A 15,303-nucleotide genomic window follows, 5' to 3' on the forward strand; every position below is an offset into this window, starting at 1 on the left:
AGGGTCCAAGGCAACAGCTCCTTTGCCAAGGCCCAGGCCCAGCCCATGGCACAGCCGAGGCTATGATGATGTCATGTTGCTGGAGCTTCTGGGGTTTGGCCAGATATAGCATGGGCTCTTCAAGTTTTGGGAACGAAGCTGCAGCTCCTCAGTTAATCCCTCTTAGACACCTGAGCACAGGTAGACTTTCATAGACATTACTCAGCTTTATCATGGCTGGAGTAGGCAAAGGATTTTAGTCCATAAAACAAATAATTGGAAACTCAAGTAAAAATTTGATTAATCACGTTGTTTTCCTTTCTTGTTCTAATTTACAATCATATCAAAGTGACTGATGTAACAGACTTTCAGGTTCAGCCTGTATAAAATGTCTAAATGTCTAACATTGTTCAGGGCAAGCAGATTGATCAAATCCTATAGGCAAGGGCTGGAATATCAGACTCCAGAATCCTTGGAGGCATTTAAACATCCAATTCAAATAAATGCAGCTTACAGGAAGAGTTCTACCTATCATGTTTAGAGCAGAGAGAAGGTCTAAGTTGGTATATTGCTGACACTACTGCTGTACTATGACTAAAATATGGCTTTTGATTAGTAAACAGATGGAATTTGATCTGCTTCATGAGCCTGAATGAATTTGTTGCCAGTTCTTGAAGCGATTTGTGTTCTTGGAATCAAACTACCAAACAGTAACAGATGTGAGTACATTGAGCTGTCAAGAGCTTAATGAAGTAAAACCGAGATCACTACCCACTTTCAGAGAAGGGTTAAGGGGATCCCTTTTTGAAAGCTAATTATTTTGGACAGCACACCTGTCATTAGGCAGCAGAAGATACCAAAAATTAACCATTATCTCACATGAGTTCTCACTCTGCCACATGTGGTTGAAATGATAGACAGAGTTGTAGCTCAAAATTAATTGAGCTTTCAAATCGGGAGAAAGTGGGAGAAAAAAATTATCAAGGGTTATTAAAACCAGTTGAAATCACTATCACAGCACACCTTCAGTAGTATAAAACATTTCTTTTCAATTCTTAATAGCGTTAAAACAATTTGGTACACAGAACACGGACAGTTAAATCCAGCAGACGTGCAGCAGACGAGACATCTGCTTTCAGCGTGGTGTGGGAATAGAGAGCAGAGCCTGGCCGTGCAGGGGGGCGATGCGGGAACACCCAGGTTCGGGATGCTCCGGGCTCTGGGCACGGGCAGGTCTCTGCGTGGGGAATGCGGAGGAGCGACAGCCCCGTGCCTGCGTGCTGGGAGGCTGCGGGCAGCCCGTGGGCTCGGTCCCGGCAGGGGCTGCGGGAGCATCGTTCATGGCAGGGCGGCTCGGGGTGGTGCCGTGACCCCGAGCGGAGGTGGCTCCGTGCGCAGCCCCCCGTCACATCAGCTCCGCTCCTGGCTCCATCCCACCGCCGGCCGTGCCCGCATGACCCAGCCCACAGCGCTCGATGAAGGCAGCAGCTGCTGCTCTCCTGACGTACAGATGTACATGTGGAGTCACGGTTAGAGCTGTGAAGATGCCGTCTATCGCTTTTTGTCCCGAGGGGAATGGGATGTAAAAGCTCAGCCGTGGGGTCAGGCCTGCAGGACTGCCCAGAGCCCCTCCCGAATCGCGCAGCACCAGCTGCTGGCGGCAGCCTCCCCTTCTCTCCCTCCATTCGATGTGGGGGCACCAGCCAGCCTGGCTGGGGGAAAATCACCTTCCAGCAAGGGACACTGGTATCTGCGCTGCTTATCTGGTCCTTCGAGTGTGAAGAATTTAGGTTAATCACCAATCTTCATTAGTTTTGCTGCTGTTTAAAAGTGACTGTGGTGAGTGATGCACCTCTGCAGCATTAAAATCACCAAGTACTTTCCAAGGAGCAGTTTCCATCCTTGTGCAGGCTGGTGACCGTGGCAGTGTGTGTCTAGGGCCGGGAGGGCTCTGATGGCAGTGGTGGGCTTGGGAGGTGATGCTTTGCAGGTTGCTGTACGCAAGTAGTTTCACTCATGCAACTGTGCTGTTAAAATCACTCACCTGGTACACCAGAGGAGCTTGAAAACCCAGGCATGGAAAGGAGAGGAGACACGATGGCTGGCATTGGAACTGCAGAAAGGAGGAAAAAGTCTCTGTTACTCTCCATTTTTGTGGTACAGAGGATGCACAGTGCTGACCCTGGGGTTCCTCTGCAGAAAAGCAGATTTATAATTCTTAGGAGATTGCTGCATTTTTACAGGAGATTTGGGTGAATATATAACTGCCTCCATAGGATCCTTTCATCATTTAGCATCCTACTGATGCCTGCTTTTCCTCTCCACAGGAATCCTGCCCTAAAATGATTGTAAATTACCAGGCAGAAACCTTTGATCGCTCACCAATTAACTCCTTTCCTTTCAATCTGTAAAGCCCTGTACAAGAGAGCTCTGGTAACTTCAGTATGGAGAGAAACATTTAAATTCAACATACTGGGAAGTTGGTTACCTGCTACTTATTCCTGAACAGAAAATTTCTTCTGTGGTTCTTTCAGACTGTTCTTTCAATGTAGGCACAAATCCAGTGTGTGAATGCTGGTACCTTCTACATCTGCTCTTACAAAAACTGAAATCTTCTAGCCAAACATAAATCTTTGAGCTTCATAGGTTATCTCAGTGAGAAGTAATACATTGTTGTAAGTAGAGACAGAGATGGAGAGAGGATGCTCACTTCTTACCTTAAACTTCTTTTTTCTTGGGCCATTGTGGGAAGCAGTAAAGTAATCCAGGTCTGCCTCAGCTTCAGGAGCAGGCACAGCCGTGGCTTTAGCACTGCCCCTGCCCTCGAGGTGGCAGTCCCGGCTGTGCTCAGCTGGAGCCGATGCTCTCAGGGATCACCTTCCTCCTGCATTTGAGATCCGCAAAGAGAAGGATTTGCTTTCCTTCTGAATGAGGGCTTTTTCAGTTGTAATTCTGCATGATTTACATCTTTTTGAAGATTTTTGGATACCTTCCAAGGGCGAACACCACTTGTAAGGCTGAGTGTCAGCATGACTTCAGCCAGCGCCCAAGGGTCTGAAGGCAGTTGTGAGTTGCCCCTTGACATGAGCGGGGGCAGCAGCTCACCAAGTGATCCTGTTTGCAGTTAGGTTTGCAAATTTTTGAAATTCACCCTTCTAGAAATTATTGTTGACTTTTAGCACAGTCTCAAGTTTTCATTTTCTAGTAAGTTTAGGACTTTTATTTTTTTAACTCTACACTATCTTACTCATTCCTTCCCAGTGGGAAGTGCCCCACATACCGAATCCAGCAGTGACAGCCACAGAATTAGACTCTCACTTCCCCTGTGAAAACATTGCAAAGTTTCTCGTGTATTTTGTTCTACTTTTGTTGAACTCATGAAGTGATTTTTAGCTGTAAAATAAGTTTTACTGACTCTTGCGCTCCCAAAGCAGGTATCTAAAATAAACCCAGTGATTATTAGCTAGCTATGTTGCAGTAACTATTAAAAGACAGGGGGGACATTAGTGTCACCACTGAAACAGGCAGATCTTGTCCTGGAAAACATACTTTCAAGGTAGGAAAAAACAAACAGCCTCAAACAAGTGGTGTCAGGGTAAACAGAGAAAGATGTGGAGTTCCTTTCCCAAGGTGACAGCAGATCCAGGAACAAATCCAGGTGTCACTCTGGAAGCAGGTTCCTCATGTCCTCTGGAGTTCTGCAGATGGCCTGGCAGCCCTGAGGGGCTACCTGGATATGAGAGGATGCTGGGCATGGGGGGCTGCTGGAGTCCAGCAGCCAGGGAGAAGTATGCCATTTTTTAAAGAGCAAAACTGTTCCATTAGTTCTTTATTTTTCTTTCACTCAATATTTTACAGCAAAAAAAAAAAAAACAAAACACTTTTCCTGCTAGGATGTCTTAAAGTAAATGTATTGCAGGACTTTGGGTGTTATGGGTATGTCTTCATTCACAATCAGTAGATAATTGCATTAAACTCTCTTTACCTGGAGAGATTTGAAATTATATTAAGCCCAACAGTCACATCACTGCCCAAACAACATAGATCACTCACAAACTGAGATGCTGCCTTCTGCCCTTAAACCAAAAGCCCTTTCAGAAGAGAGGTGTTACCACCCACCACCTGTCTCTCCAGCTGTCAAGATCCTGAGCCCGTTCATTAACCACAGGCAGCTCAGTCAAATTATTACATTATTAAGCCTGATGTACATTCTTGGAGACCATTGAGCTGAACTGACAAATACCTTCTCCATGCTGGTGTCTTGGTTATGGGCTCTACTCTGGAGGAAAAGGCTTTCTCCATCATTTTGGTGACATTCCTTTAACTGACCCTGCTGGAACTAGCGCTTGGCACAGGGCATAGGGCTGGCATGGACCCAGCCTCTGTTGTCTCATGGCTGTGTTATCCTGGGCTCCAAGAACCCGGCAGAGGATTTTATCCAGTGGGCAAAGATGGGTACTGGGTTTACACTGGTCTGTGCCCAAACACAGTTTCAAAGGTCTGTTGTGTTTAGGTTTGTTTTGTTGTTTTTTTTTTTTTTTTTCCTTAGTAGTGAATCACAAAAAATGACAGTAAAAATAGGGTGAAAGTAGACTTCCTTTTGTTAGATTGTTTTTATGTACAGTCCAGTTACAGCGTAACAGCCCGCTGAATATCCAGGAGGCCACTGGGCAATCTACAAAAAAATGTAATCCAAAAAGCAAAGAAGCGCGGGAAGAGGAAAGCAACTTGCCCTGTGGTACAATTAAAAGTGAAGCACAAGAATAGCATGTGATCAGGGAACACAACAACTCAAAGACTGGTTCAGTAGAGATTGCACATGCCACGTAACCACTGCTCTTGAAGCATCCCAGAGGGCTGTGCACACATGGATGACCTGCATGCCTTTGCACCCCACTGAGGGCTCACCTTTTTACAGATGAGAAACAGGAGTTTATTTAAATCAAAGGTGGCTGGAATAATCCAGCACTAACATTCAGTTTCAAAGCCACTCTTCCTCCAGCCCTCCCTGCCAGGCTCACAGCAAAGGCCAGGGAAGATGCTGCTTGGGGTGGGCTTGGGCTGCTGTGCTGGGGCTCTTCCCATTGCTGCTGTGGGTGGACTCCTCGTTTGGGGACCACAGCATGGTGCTGGCTCAGCGGCTGTGCTGTCCCTGTCCCTGTCCCTGTCCCTGTCCCTGTCCCTGTCCCTGTCCCTGTCCCTGTGTGTGCCCACGTGGCCGTGTGTGCATTCCCGAGGTGGTGGGGAAAGGGTCTGGCACAGTTGGGGGCAAAATAACTGCAAGTTTCTGATCGAGCCCTGGGCTGCAGCAGGCAGGAGCAGCCGGAGCAGGAGCCAGCTAAGCAGAAATATTGGCCTACATTTGTTTCTCCGCCTGGTGGAAGGCATGTGAGTTTCTATGGCAACTTGTGTTTTCTGTTCGTCAGGCCTACTGACTCACTTCTGGGGGAGCCGCGAAGAAAAAAGATTGTTTTCCTTCTGTGCCAAGTCAAGTGGCTCCTTTCCTGCAACCCAGAGCTCTTGTCTGAGGGCTTCTAGAGAGGCTTTGTGACCTGTGTGACTTCCCAGCATCAATTTGGGGCCACAAGAAAAGACAGTCAAATGTGATAACATCCTCATGCCCTTGAGAATACATTGGCAATGAGTTAAGTTTATCTTCTTTACAAGAGGACGACAGCCCAGCTGGAGCCCTGGGACAGTCAGGCTGCTGCTGGTGGCAGCATAGAGCTGTGCAGGAGGGTAGCGTGGTGGCTCCCGGCGTGTGCCTGTGCCATGGGGTACAGAGCACACACCCCATCAGCTTGTGAGTGCTGATGGGATAAAATTCCCAGAGAGGCCCAAAGGAGATGTTGCTGAGGTTCGTTCTGGTAGGGGGAGTCAGAGCTGGCGAGGGCACGGCTCAGTGGGAGGAGTGGACGCGTGTGCAGAGCATGGAGCCAGGCAGGGCAGAACATGTTGGCTCCTGAGCACCTCGTCATCTCAGCTTTTCTAACTGAGAAACTTTCCTGGATAGCCAAGCTCGATTTTCCAGCAGAGCCCAAGGATGCTGAGCAACCATTTTTCCTTGAAATGGAGGAGAGCTTTGCATCCCCTTCTCTCAGGCTGCACTGAAATTCCCAGCTATTGTACCCTAGAGAACACTGTGAACAACTCGCATGACCAGCAATTCTTCTGATGCTTTTTCTTTTGCCTAAAAGAAAACATATGGTACGCTTTAGGGGAGATTATCCTTACATTGTTAGCTTTAAAATGCAGTTTTCTTCCAGCTTTCCAAGGTCACAGCAGCTATCCAGTTAAATGCTAGAGCAGAAATAAAACGTTAACGCAGCATGACCTTGGTCAATCAGTTAATCTTTCTCTACCCTATTTACTCCAGCAAAATAAAAATCCATCGCCACACACTGCAGAGTGCTTTGAGATCCTGGGGTGAAAGGTACATCATAAGCTAAAGTATTAATTATTGAAGGCCTGATAGTGTGTGTGGTGCTGGAGGGAATGTAAATGAATTTACTGTTGGTGTCAGTTTGTTTGTGCACAGCTGTGATCATACGCCGGTCATGGAGGTGCAGCCCCCAGGCCTCTGAATGACTCCGACCTGTGTGAGGGCTCCAGCTGCAAGAATACTGCTACTGCAGGGAGTAAGAACAGTGTAAAAGGCTTTGTCACCTTTTGATGTAGAGCTCCATGTTAATTACCCTGCGAGGGGAGGTCAGGATGCAGGCAGGTCTCCACTGTCCCCTGCAGAATGGCACGTGGGTACCTGTGTGTAACATGGAGGGGCAGAGCCTCCCGCCTCTTGTTCCCTGTTGCTATTGCAACCTTGTGGTTTTGTGGGAAAACCTGTTCTAAAATTGCTCATAAATGGGTTTCCTGCCTGTTACATTAAGCTGGATTACGCAGCATACAGCATTGATTTTTAGATTTGAAAGTGCTGAATAATTTATGTGTACGTTGCCTCCTAAACCAGACTGTGGCTGTGACAGCCCTGAGCAGATGCAAACAACTGTGGCAGGAGGTCACAGGCTCCCTGGGAGAGCAGCCTGACGCTGCCAAACGCTGCTCCAGACCAGTCCGGGTGCTATTCAGCAGCCCTGGAGTAATGTCCCTTAAATACACCAGCTCCCATCCATCGGAGGGTTCACCCTCGGGAACTGTCCGGGATCGCTGCGGGATCGCTACCGGGGAACGCTGCGGGAACACTGTGGGATATCTGTGGGATCGCTGTGGGATATCTGCGGGATCGCTGTGAGATATCTGCGGGATCGCTGTGAGATATCTGTGGGATCGCTGTGGGGTATCTGTGGGATATCTGTGGGATATCTGTGGGATCGCTGCGGGATCGCTGCGGGGTCGCTGTGGGGTATCTGTGGTGTATCTGTGGTGTATCTGTGGGGTATCTGTGGGGTATCTGTGGGATATCTGTGGGATCGCTGCGGGGTATCTGTGGGATATCTGTGGGATCGCTGCGGGGTATCTGTGGGATATCTGTGGGATCGCTGCGGGGTCGCTGTCGCGATGCGGCTGCGCGGGGCTCCCTCTGCCGGCGGCTGCCGGGAGTGCCAGGCGGCCCCGGGCTCGGGAACGGGAGCTCAGCGCTGCTCCGCGGGTGTCAGCGCTGTCCCGGGGGTCTCAGCCCACTCAGCGCTGTCGCGGCGGTTCGTTTATGCAGAAGAACACGGTCGGGTCAAAATCGCTCGGTGGCTGTCGTCTCCAGGGTGCATCACTTGGCACGGCTTTTAATGCGGTCAAAAGGTGACTCCAAGCCACGCAGAGGCCATTCCAGTTCTCAGGGAAGAAGAATTGTTTCACTGTGTATTCTGTAGGTTAAATTTTACCATTCCAAGCAGGTATTTTAGTCACAGACCATATTTGCAGCAGAGTGTGGTGATGTGTTCCGTGTTTGTGACTCCATCAGGCATTGCTCCAGCCCTGGGAGACCTCAGCCTGCAGCCTATGGACTTTGGATGGACCTTTCCCTCCCCGTGTTCCTCAGCAGTTCAGCAGCATGTTCTGCAGCTGAGCGCAGCCTGTGCCTGCTGCGCAGTTTCCTTGTGCCGTTGCAAACCACACAAGATCAGGTTCCTACCTGCTGAGACACCTGCGCAGCTGATCCTGCGCCGTGTTCCCACATCGTCCCCATCTGGAGCTCAGACCCAGACCTGCTCGGATGGCACAAGTGAAGACCACGGGACACAGCAGCATCCCAGGAAAAGCCAGCCCCAGGTGTCAGCCCTGGGAGCCCAACAAGGGTTTGGGTCTTCCCCTGAGCTCATCTGTAGCAGTGAGTGCTGTTACAGTAGAAATATTATGAATTACGCATTATTTGCACAATATAAACTGTCCTTATGTCGTGCTGAAGTTCCTGGACCGGTGTGGGGATTACTGGGTAAAACCAGGAGGAACCTGGGGAGTTTCTGAGACCTCGTGAATCCAGTGTCAGCGCCGCCCCAGGGTGGATGTCAGGTGCTGCTGTGGGAGGAATGGGCGAGTTTTCAGCCACATCAGCAGATCTGTGTGAGACCTGTTCATCACACACATCCTGCTTAACCACTCTCCATGATTAAATATTTACAAGAAGAATTTATTCATCATTAAAACCCTAAATAAAAGGATTACAGAGAAAGTCAGAATGGTTCAATAAGAAGCAGCACTAATTATTTTCACCCTTGTGGGTTTTTCTGCATTCAGTGCTTGAATTTCAAAATGAAAATACTGAGATAAACTCCTGCTTTCATGTGAGCACAGTTGGGGGGATTTCTTATTTGGTGTGAAGCCTGAAAAGGGAGAATTAACACTCATTTAATCATTTATGTTCAGTCATAATTTAGGCCCTGAGCAACAAAGTATTTAAGCAGGAGATAAAACTTTAGGTAGTCACGCATTCCACTGACTCCAGACAGATTATTCAGGTGCCTGAACTGAAAAGTTACTTATTCAGAGTGAGGGAAGAACAGAATTGCCACATGCTGGAAGCTGACTTGTGGAGCCCAGCTGGGGCAGATGGACGCTGAGAGTTTTCAACCCAGGGTGCAAACACAGAGCTCAGTCCCTACCCAGCCACCAGCACTGGTTGTGTGACCTCAGAAAAGTCAGAAAATTAATGAGAATAATTTCTGAGCTGGGGGAAAAGTCGCAGGGATGAATACTGCCAGAAAGCTAAAGTCACTGCCAGTCATGAGATGCAGAAATCCTGAGGATGGTTTGAGCGCAGCTAAACTGTTTGCTGCACAGCTGGAAAGGAAACAAGCAGAAGAGCAGGAAGGAGATTGTCAGATCTCCAGCACTATTGCAGTTATTCTACCATGTCTGCAGAGCTGAAGTATTTTTTTTAACATCCGTCACATCCCTAGTATAGGATATGTGTAGGGTATTTATTAGGTGACCCTTGTGCCATTGTAAGACAATGTCATCCTCAAATAGAAATGTTTCATCTCCTTTCAAATCTTCTCTGTTTTGTGGGGGGGAGAAGGGTGGATATAAGGAAAGGTGATAAGTCCCATAAACACTGCTGCTTTTTCCTGCACTGTCTGTATATTAATATCATAATAATTTTATCTAAATAAAACTAAGCCCATTCAAACTTTATATAATGCCATCAGTGACTCTCAAAACAAAGAAAGGCATTTACAACAGCCCAGGTTTATGATTAAGGTATTATCCAGATTCACCGCTCGGAATGTTTCAGAGTGATTCCCTTCAGGCTCAACTACAGCCACAACATAGTAGAGATCAGTATCTGTGCCATCTGAGTATCATCCAATGTGATCTAAAGGACTGACTAAACAGGAAATAATACACAGATAAGAAGATAAAATGCCCTGGGCATTCCCTCAAAACAGGTAAAAATGCTCCCCTTGGAAACTATATATGCTTATAAGGAGGCCAAAGGTCTACATTCTCCTAAGTTACATCTAATATTTAGAGAAGGTGGGAAAAAAAATCAGTTGAAGGATTCAACTGAAAGTTTTAAAACCACAGATGGAAGCTGAAGAGACCCGTGTCCCCCTAATGCAGGGCTGGATGTGGCAGCCCCAGCAGTGCCACCTGCTCAGGAGCCACAGGAGCCTTCTGTTCTTGGGAAGAGATTCCTGCCCATGGGTCATTGTCAGGAGTAGCCCAGGTGAGGAGGACCAGCATAAGCCCAAGCAGAGTCCCCAAAGCTAGGCAGCCTGATGGGAAGGAGAGCTCTGACTCCAGACCGAGCCACTCTGCCTCTTGGTGCCCTGAGCCCCTGAGGTCTGTGTCTGGCAGGGTTGTGGAGGTTCTTCCCACCACGTATGGAGCATAATGGGGTAGAAATTGGACTTCTTGATACTTCTAACACATATGCAAACACTGTCCTTAAAGTGTTCATGAAGTCAACCCAGATAATGTAAGTGTTCTGGTTTATCCCTGTCCCCAGTAACAGTGTCAAATGATTCAGGGAAAACCCTTCCAATAAAGCCCTCCAGAGGCAGATGAATATACAGTTGATGGATTCTAGATGTGTACCCAAGCTGCTTCGTCAGCCAGCTCCAAAAACTTACAATAAGTAAATTTAATCAGGAAACATTGCTCAGATATTAATGTTTAATGACGCTGATTTCTACTGTGAGCTGCCAAAGCTAGGAGCCAGCTTAGCAGTCAAGAGCCCACAGAGCGCAAGGTTTCAAAACAAACAACTCTCCTTGGAGATTAGTGTTGCAAAAGATGTGAGCAGGCAAAAGAAGGAATGTTTTGCCTCCTGCTAAAGCATTAACCCAGCACAGGACTAAACTGTTGTATGGCACCTGAAAACCGAGTCCATCTAGAAGAGCACTGTAAACCTAAATGCTTTGTAGGATTACAGAGAGCTGGTTGGAGACAGAACCCGTGGTCACTGCACTTTGCACTTGCATACGCAGATCTGGTCTGCAACACTGCAGCCCACAGCAGCAGCTTGGACTGCAAAGTGCTTGTCCCGGCTGTGTGCTCCCCTCTGACAGAAGGCCAAGTCCCCTTGTTGTCAGGACCAAGTCCCCTTGTTGTCAGGATGTCCAGCTTTTTGAAGTGCCAGCTGACCAGTCTAAGCCCTGCAGAGTGACAGTCCTGCAGCATGCACAGCACAGCCAGCCCAAGCTGTGGCTGTCCCACCAGGCTCTCTGCTGCTCCCCAGCTGCGTTTGCCAGGTGCTGGGTCATCCTCGTCTCCTCTGCTGGGACCAGACAACCCAGTTTTTGAATCTAACATATACAGTCACACACAACACACGCAAAATGTACCTGAATACATCCAGGCTACAAAGGGAAGAACCTGGGAGATGTCAGATTCACTCAGCCCTGGAGCAGCTCTTACTGAGCTCCCTAAGGCCACGTGCATTGTGTGGCTCTCAGAAGTGTTCACGCTGCTGTCACACAGGCTGAGCTCAGCAGCCCAGCAGCTGCTCTGGGGAACTGGGCTGGCTGATGGAAGGCATTCCTGGTGGCAAAACGCCTTCATTCATTGCTGGAGCTGGGAGGAGCCGGTGAGGCGGTTTGCAGAGATGATTGGAAAGCAGCTGAAAAGTTCCATGAGAAATTAGCTTGTCTCTCCATGAGCTATACCTGCCCAAAGGTACCCCAGGTGAGTTCTTTTGGGCAGGCTTCATCTACATCTGTATTTTATCTACCTCTTCTGCTCATAGTTGTCTACATCTTCTGCTCGTGTATGATGATGCTACCCTCATTACTGTTGTGAGGAATTCTGACAACACAGGGATGAGTTCACGGTAAAGCCCAGGAGGAAATGACTCCTTACATCTGCAGAGGATCAGATGAACGTGCAGTGCATGAGGCCACCAGTCACATGCTGAGCAAGGACGAGATCGCCCTGACCGCCCAGCACGGGCGCTGGGAAACAGAAGCACCTTTAGAGTCAGCCCCAAGCTCCACAAAGCAGTATGGCCCATGTCACCAGGATTTGGGCTTGTCCCCTTCAGTGGCTGTTCTCAGGGTAGTTTTAGGTTTGTAAATTCCTTAATGTTTATAAGTAGAATGAAAGTCTCATATGAAAATCTGGGGGTTTTTTTAAATCCCATTCCTTCTGTGAGAAGGACTGGTTTTTCTAACCAGTTTATTTTCCCTTTAACTCAGTATGTTTTCCCAGCCAAAAACCAGAAGTCAATCAGAGGTGGATACTTAGAATGGAAAATTTCTTTGTGGATAATTGAAGTTCAGTTTAGTTTTGCAAGCTACTGACAAAGGGGCCGTATAAAGGAAAACGTTGCTCAAGTTAACCGTAGGCAGCCGCAGCGTGAGCTGTTTCCCGGGAGGCAGGCACTGCGTGTGCTGACGGGCTCCTTCTTTTCCTTGCTTTTAGCCATAAAAAGAGTCCGGCTTTTCCCTGCCGTGCCGCCACCCCGCCGGCCGCGGGGCAGGACACGCCAGAGCCCCCAGCCACACGCGCCCTGTGACCGGGACAGCTCGGGAAGCTTCTTTAGAGCTGGGGCACAACTCGGGAGCCCTGCGGGGGCAGAGCGGGGCCGGGCCCGTCCCGCGGGCACCCGGGCGCGCGGTGCCGGACGCGGCCCGGTTCGCAGAGCGGCCGCTACCGCGGCCCGGGCGTCTGTCACGATTCCGCCGGTCCCGGACCGGGGGCGCCCCGGGCTCGCCCCGCCGGAGGCGCGGGGCCCGCACGTGCGCGGGGCGCGGCGGGCGCGGCCCCTTTAAGGCGCGCGGCGGCGCGGGGCGCCCATGTGGAGGGCAGCACGCGTGTTGTGCTGCGCGCCCATTGGCCCGCGCGCGCTGACAGCGCGCCCCGGGCCGCGAGCGCACTGCGGGGGGAGCGCCGCCCGCAAAACGCGGAGCCCGGATCGCGCCGCCGCCGGACCGGCCCGGCCGCAGCCGCGTCCCGCGCCCGCCGCCTGCCCCGGGGCCGACCCGGGCCGCGCCCGCCCCTCGCGACCGGCGGGGCCGCGGGGCCGCGTCCGCGCGTCCCCGGCCCGGGCAGGCCGCCGCGTCCCGGCGCGCCCGGTCCCGTCCGGGCGGCGCCCCGTGTTCCATTCCGCGTCTTGGCGCCGCCCGCCGCGTAGTAGCGGGGCCGCGCCAGCGCCCGCCTGTTGTGTTTCTGTTGCCACCCGCCATCTTGTCGCCAGCGCTGCGGCCGGCGGGGCGAGCCCGGGGCGGCGCGGGCGGGGCGGGCCCGCGCTCCGGGCGGCGGCGGCGGCGGCGGCGGCCGGGCCCGCGCCATGAGCATCGAGACGCTGCTGGAGGCGGCGCGGTTCTTGGAGTGGCAGGCGCAGCAGCAGCAGACCGCACGTGGTGAGCGACCGTCCGCCCGCGCCTCACGGGGCCGCGCCTGACAGCCCCGGCCGGCCCGGGGTTACACGGGCACCGGCACCGAGGAGGGGGTGGGGGGGAGGCACAGGCGCGGGCTTTGCGCTGCCGGCGGGATCCGGCCCGGGGAAACTCGGGGCGGGCGGGGGCTGCGTCAGGGCTCGGGGGGGATTCGGGGACGGCGCGGCGGGGGCTCCGCGCGGGCGGGGCCGCCCTCGGCCGGGCCCCGCTCCCGCCGGGGGCGCCGCCGCCCCCGCCCCGCGCTCTGCGTGTCCCCGGCCGGCGGGTGGGCGGGGCCTGGCGCGTCACTCGCTCGGCCCCGCCCGCCACCACGTGCGCGCGGCCCCGCCCCGCGCGGCCCCTCCGGGGGCTGCGGGACCCCGCCCGGGGGCGCCGGGAGCGGCCGGGGGAGCCCCGCGGAACCGCCCGCGCCGAGCCGCCCCGCGCCCGCTCCTCCGCACCGCCCGCGCCCCGCGCCGCTCGGGCGCTGCGGGGGCCCCGGCCCTCCGGGAGCGGCGATCCGCGCCCGGGGGCCGCGCGGCAGCGCTGGGCGCGGCGGGGCCGCCGCCCGCGCGGGGCTGCAGGACAGCGGCTCCGGCCCCGCTCCCGCGGCGGCCCCCGCGCGGGGACTCGGGCGGACCTGCGGGAGCGGCGCTTTGTGCCGCCGCCCATTGTGTCGGTGATGAGTCACGCAGCAGACGGGGGATGCGGTGATGAAGGGCCGCGCAGGGCCGGGAGGATTCCCGAGCCCGGAGCACGCCCCACGATTTGGAGATGGCGGGGGCCGCCCGGTCCGCGCTTCCCGCCGGGCGGGTGACAGCTCCGGTGCTGCTTCCCGGCCCGTGACAGTCCTCTTGCTACCGCCAGCCCTGTGCTGATACAGGCTCCGGGCTTACAGGTGGCTGCTGTGCTCAGGGTACAGCAGTAAAGCACCCGCGGCTCGACGTCTGCAGGCTGTTGGGTTTGTCTCCTGCTGCTGGGAGATAACTTCCACTGCCACTCCGCTGCCCCACGCTGTGGGAGCATCTTGTGAGTGGGTCCAATAAGCAATGCTCTGGGTTACAGGGGAGCAGGTGCGACCTGGCTTGTTGTGCTGGACAACTTCTGAGACAGGAATTACTGCTGAGCAGGGTGTATAGGCCGGGTAACACAGTAAAGGAAAGACATCATGCAGGTTTCTCAGTTCCAGGAGCAGCTCACAGGGATGTGGTGTTACACAAAGCCTGCTGCAGGCTGCGGCTGCCGTCACGAGCGTGCGCTGGGCTCTGGGTGCTGCTGGGGGGCACAGTCACTGTGCCTGCTCACAGACACGTCAGGGCTGGGCTGGTTGCAGGACCAGTAGCGTCAGTGCAAACGTGGCCACTTCAGGGAAGTCTGAACACCAGGAAGACTGTCGCACGGGAGGGAGGAGCCCTGCAGTGACCTTTGGGTGGCAGGAAGATGTCAGGGGAGGGCACGAGCAGAGGAACAGCTGGGAAAGACTGGGGAGTAATGAGTAAGAACAGTAAGACTGGGTCGGCCTCCTTGCCTTGCCTTCTTCCTCCCCTCCCCCTTGAAATCTTCTGTTATGGTCTGTGTTACATCCCCAGTTACGTTGCGGAACTCCAGGGGTCCAGTATGGCCTAAAAAATTTTGGGAACAGCATTAAAAAATACATACTGAACTCATCTAAGGGCTGCTGGGTCTGCAGCTGACAGCAGGGCCTGCTGCTGCTGTAACACGCTGTAAACATATGCCTCCCAGGCATGAAAACACTCATTTACATGGGCACAGACCCACAGCCTGGGGTCCTTTGTTATGTGCAAGCTCCAGAGACATTCGACTTGAATTAGAGGGTGCTGGCTTCTTTGAATTTAGGCTGATCCAAGAATGTTTCATGATCTAAGAAAAACAAATTTCTTCATAAATGCAAGTAACTGATACTTGTTTTCTTAGGGTTTTTCCCATAGATACTCATCTGTGAGTGTCCAGCTTGTGTTTGCTGCTCTTGATGCTGCACAGTTCATTCACACCATTTGTTTCCGGAGTGGTGCCAGCGCAGGCAGTGACCCCG

The 15,303-nt window shown here is 52.6% G+C and overlaps 1 protein-coding gene and 1 long non-coding RNA gene across 2 annotated transcripts in view; both read left to right on the forward strand.

Annotated features, from left to right (window-relative positions):
* LOC120761360 (uncharacterized) overlaps positions 1–9,497 on the forward strand; it is a 30,905-nt gene extending 21,408 nt beyond the window's left edge. The window contains exon 3 of the long non-coding RNA XR_005703609.2: positions 7,895–9,497. This is a non-coding gene — a long non-coding RNA (uncharacterized LOC120761360). The remainder of the gene's footprint in view (positions 1–7,894) is intronic.
* Positions 9,498–13,144: 3,647 nt separating this feature from the next.
* Positions 13,145–15,303, forward strand: part of MNT (MAX network transcriptional repressor) — a 28,448-nt gene continuing 26,289 nt past the window's right edge. Inside the window, exon 1 of the mRNA XM_040082546.2 lies at positions 13,145–13,235. Coding sequence (XP_039938480.1) covers positions 13,163–13,235 — 73 coding nt within the window. The 5' untranslated portion in view covers positions 13,145–13,162. The remainder of the gene's footprint in view (positions 13,236–15,303) is intronic.

The sequence above is a fragment of the Hirundo rustica genome, chromosome 19, assembly GCF_015227805.2.
Source record: "Hirundo rustica isolate bHirRus1 chromosome 19, bHirRus1.pri.v3, whole genome shotgun sequence".
NCBI classification, from domain to species: Eukaryota; Metazoa; Chordata; class Aves; order Passeriformes; family Hirundinidae; genus Hirundo; species Hirundo rustica.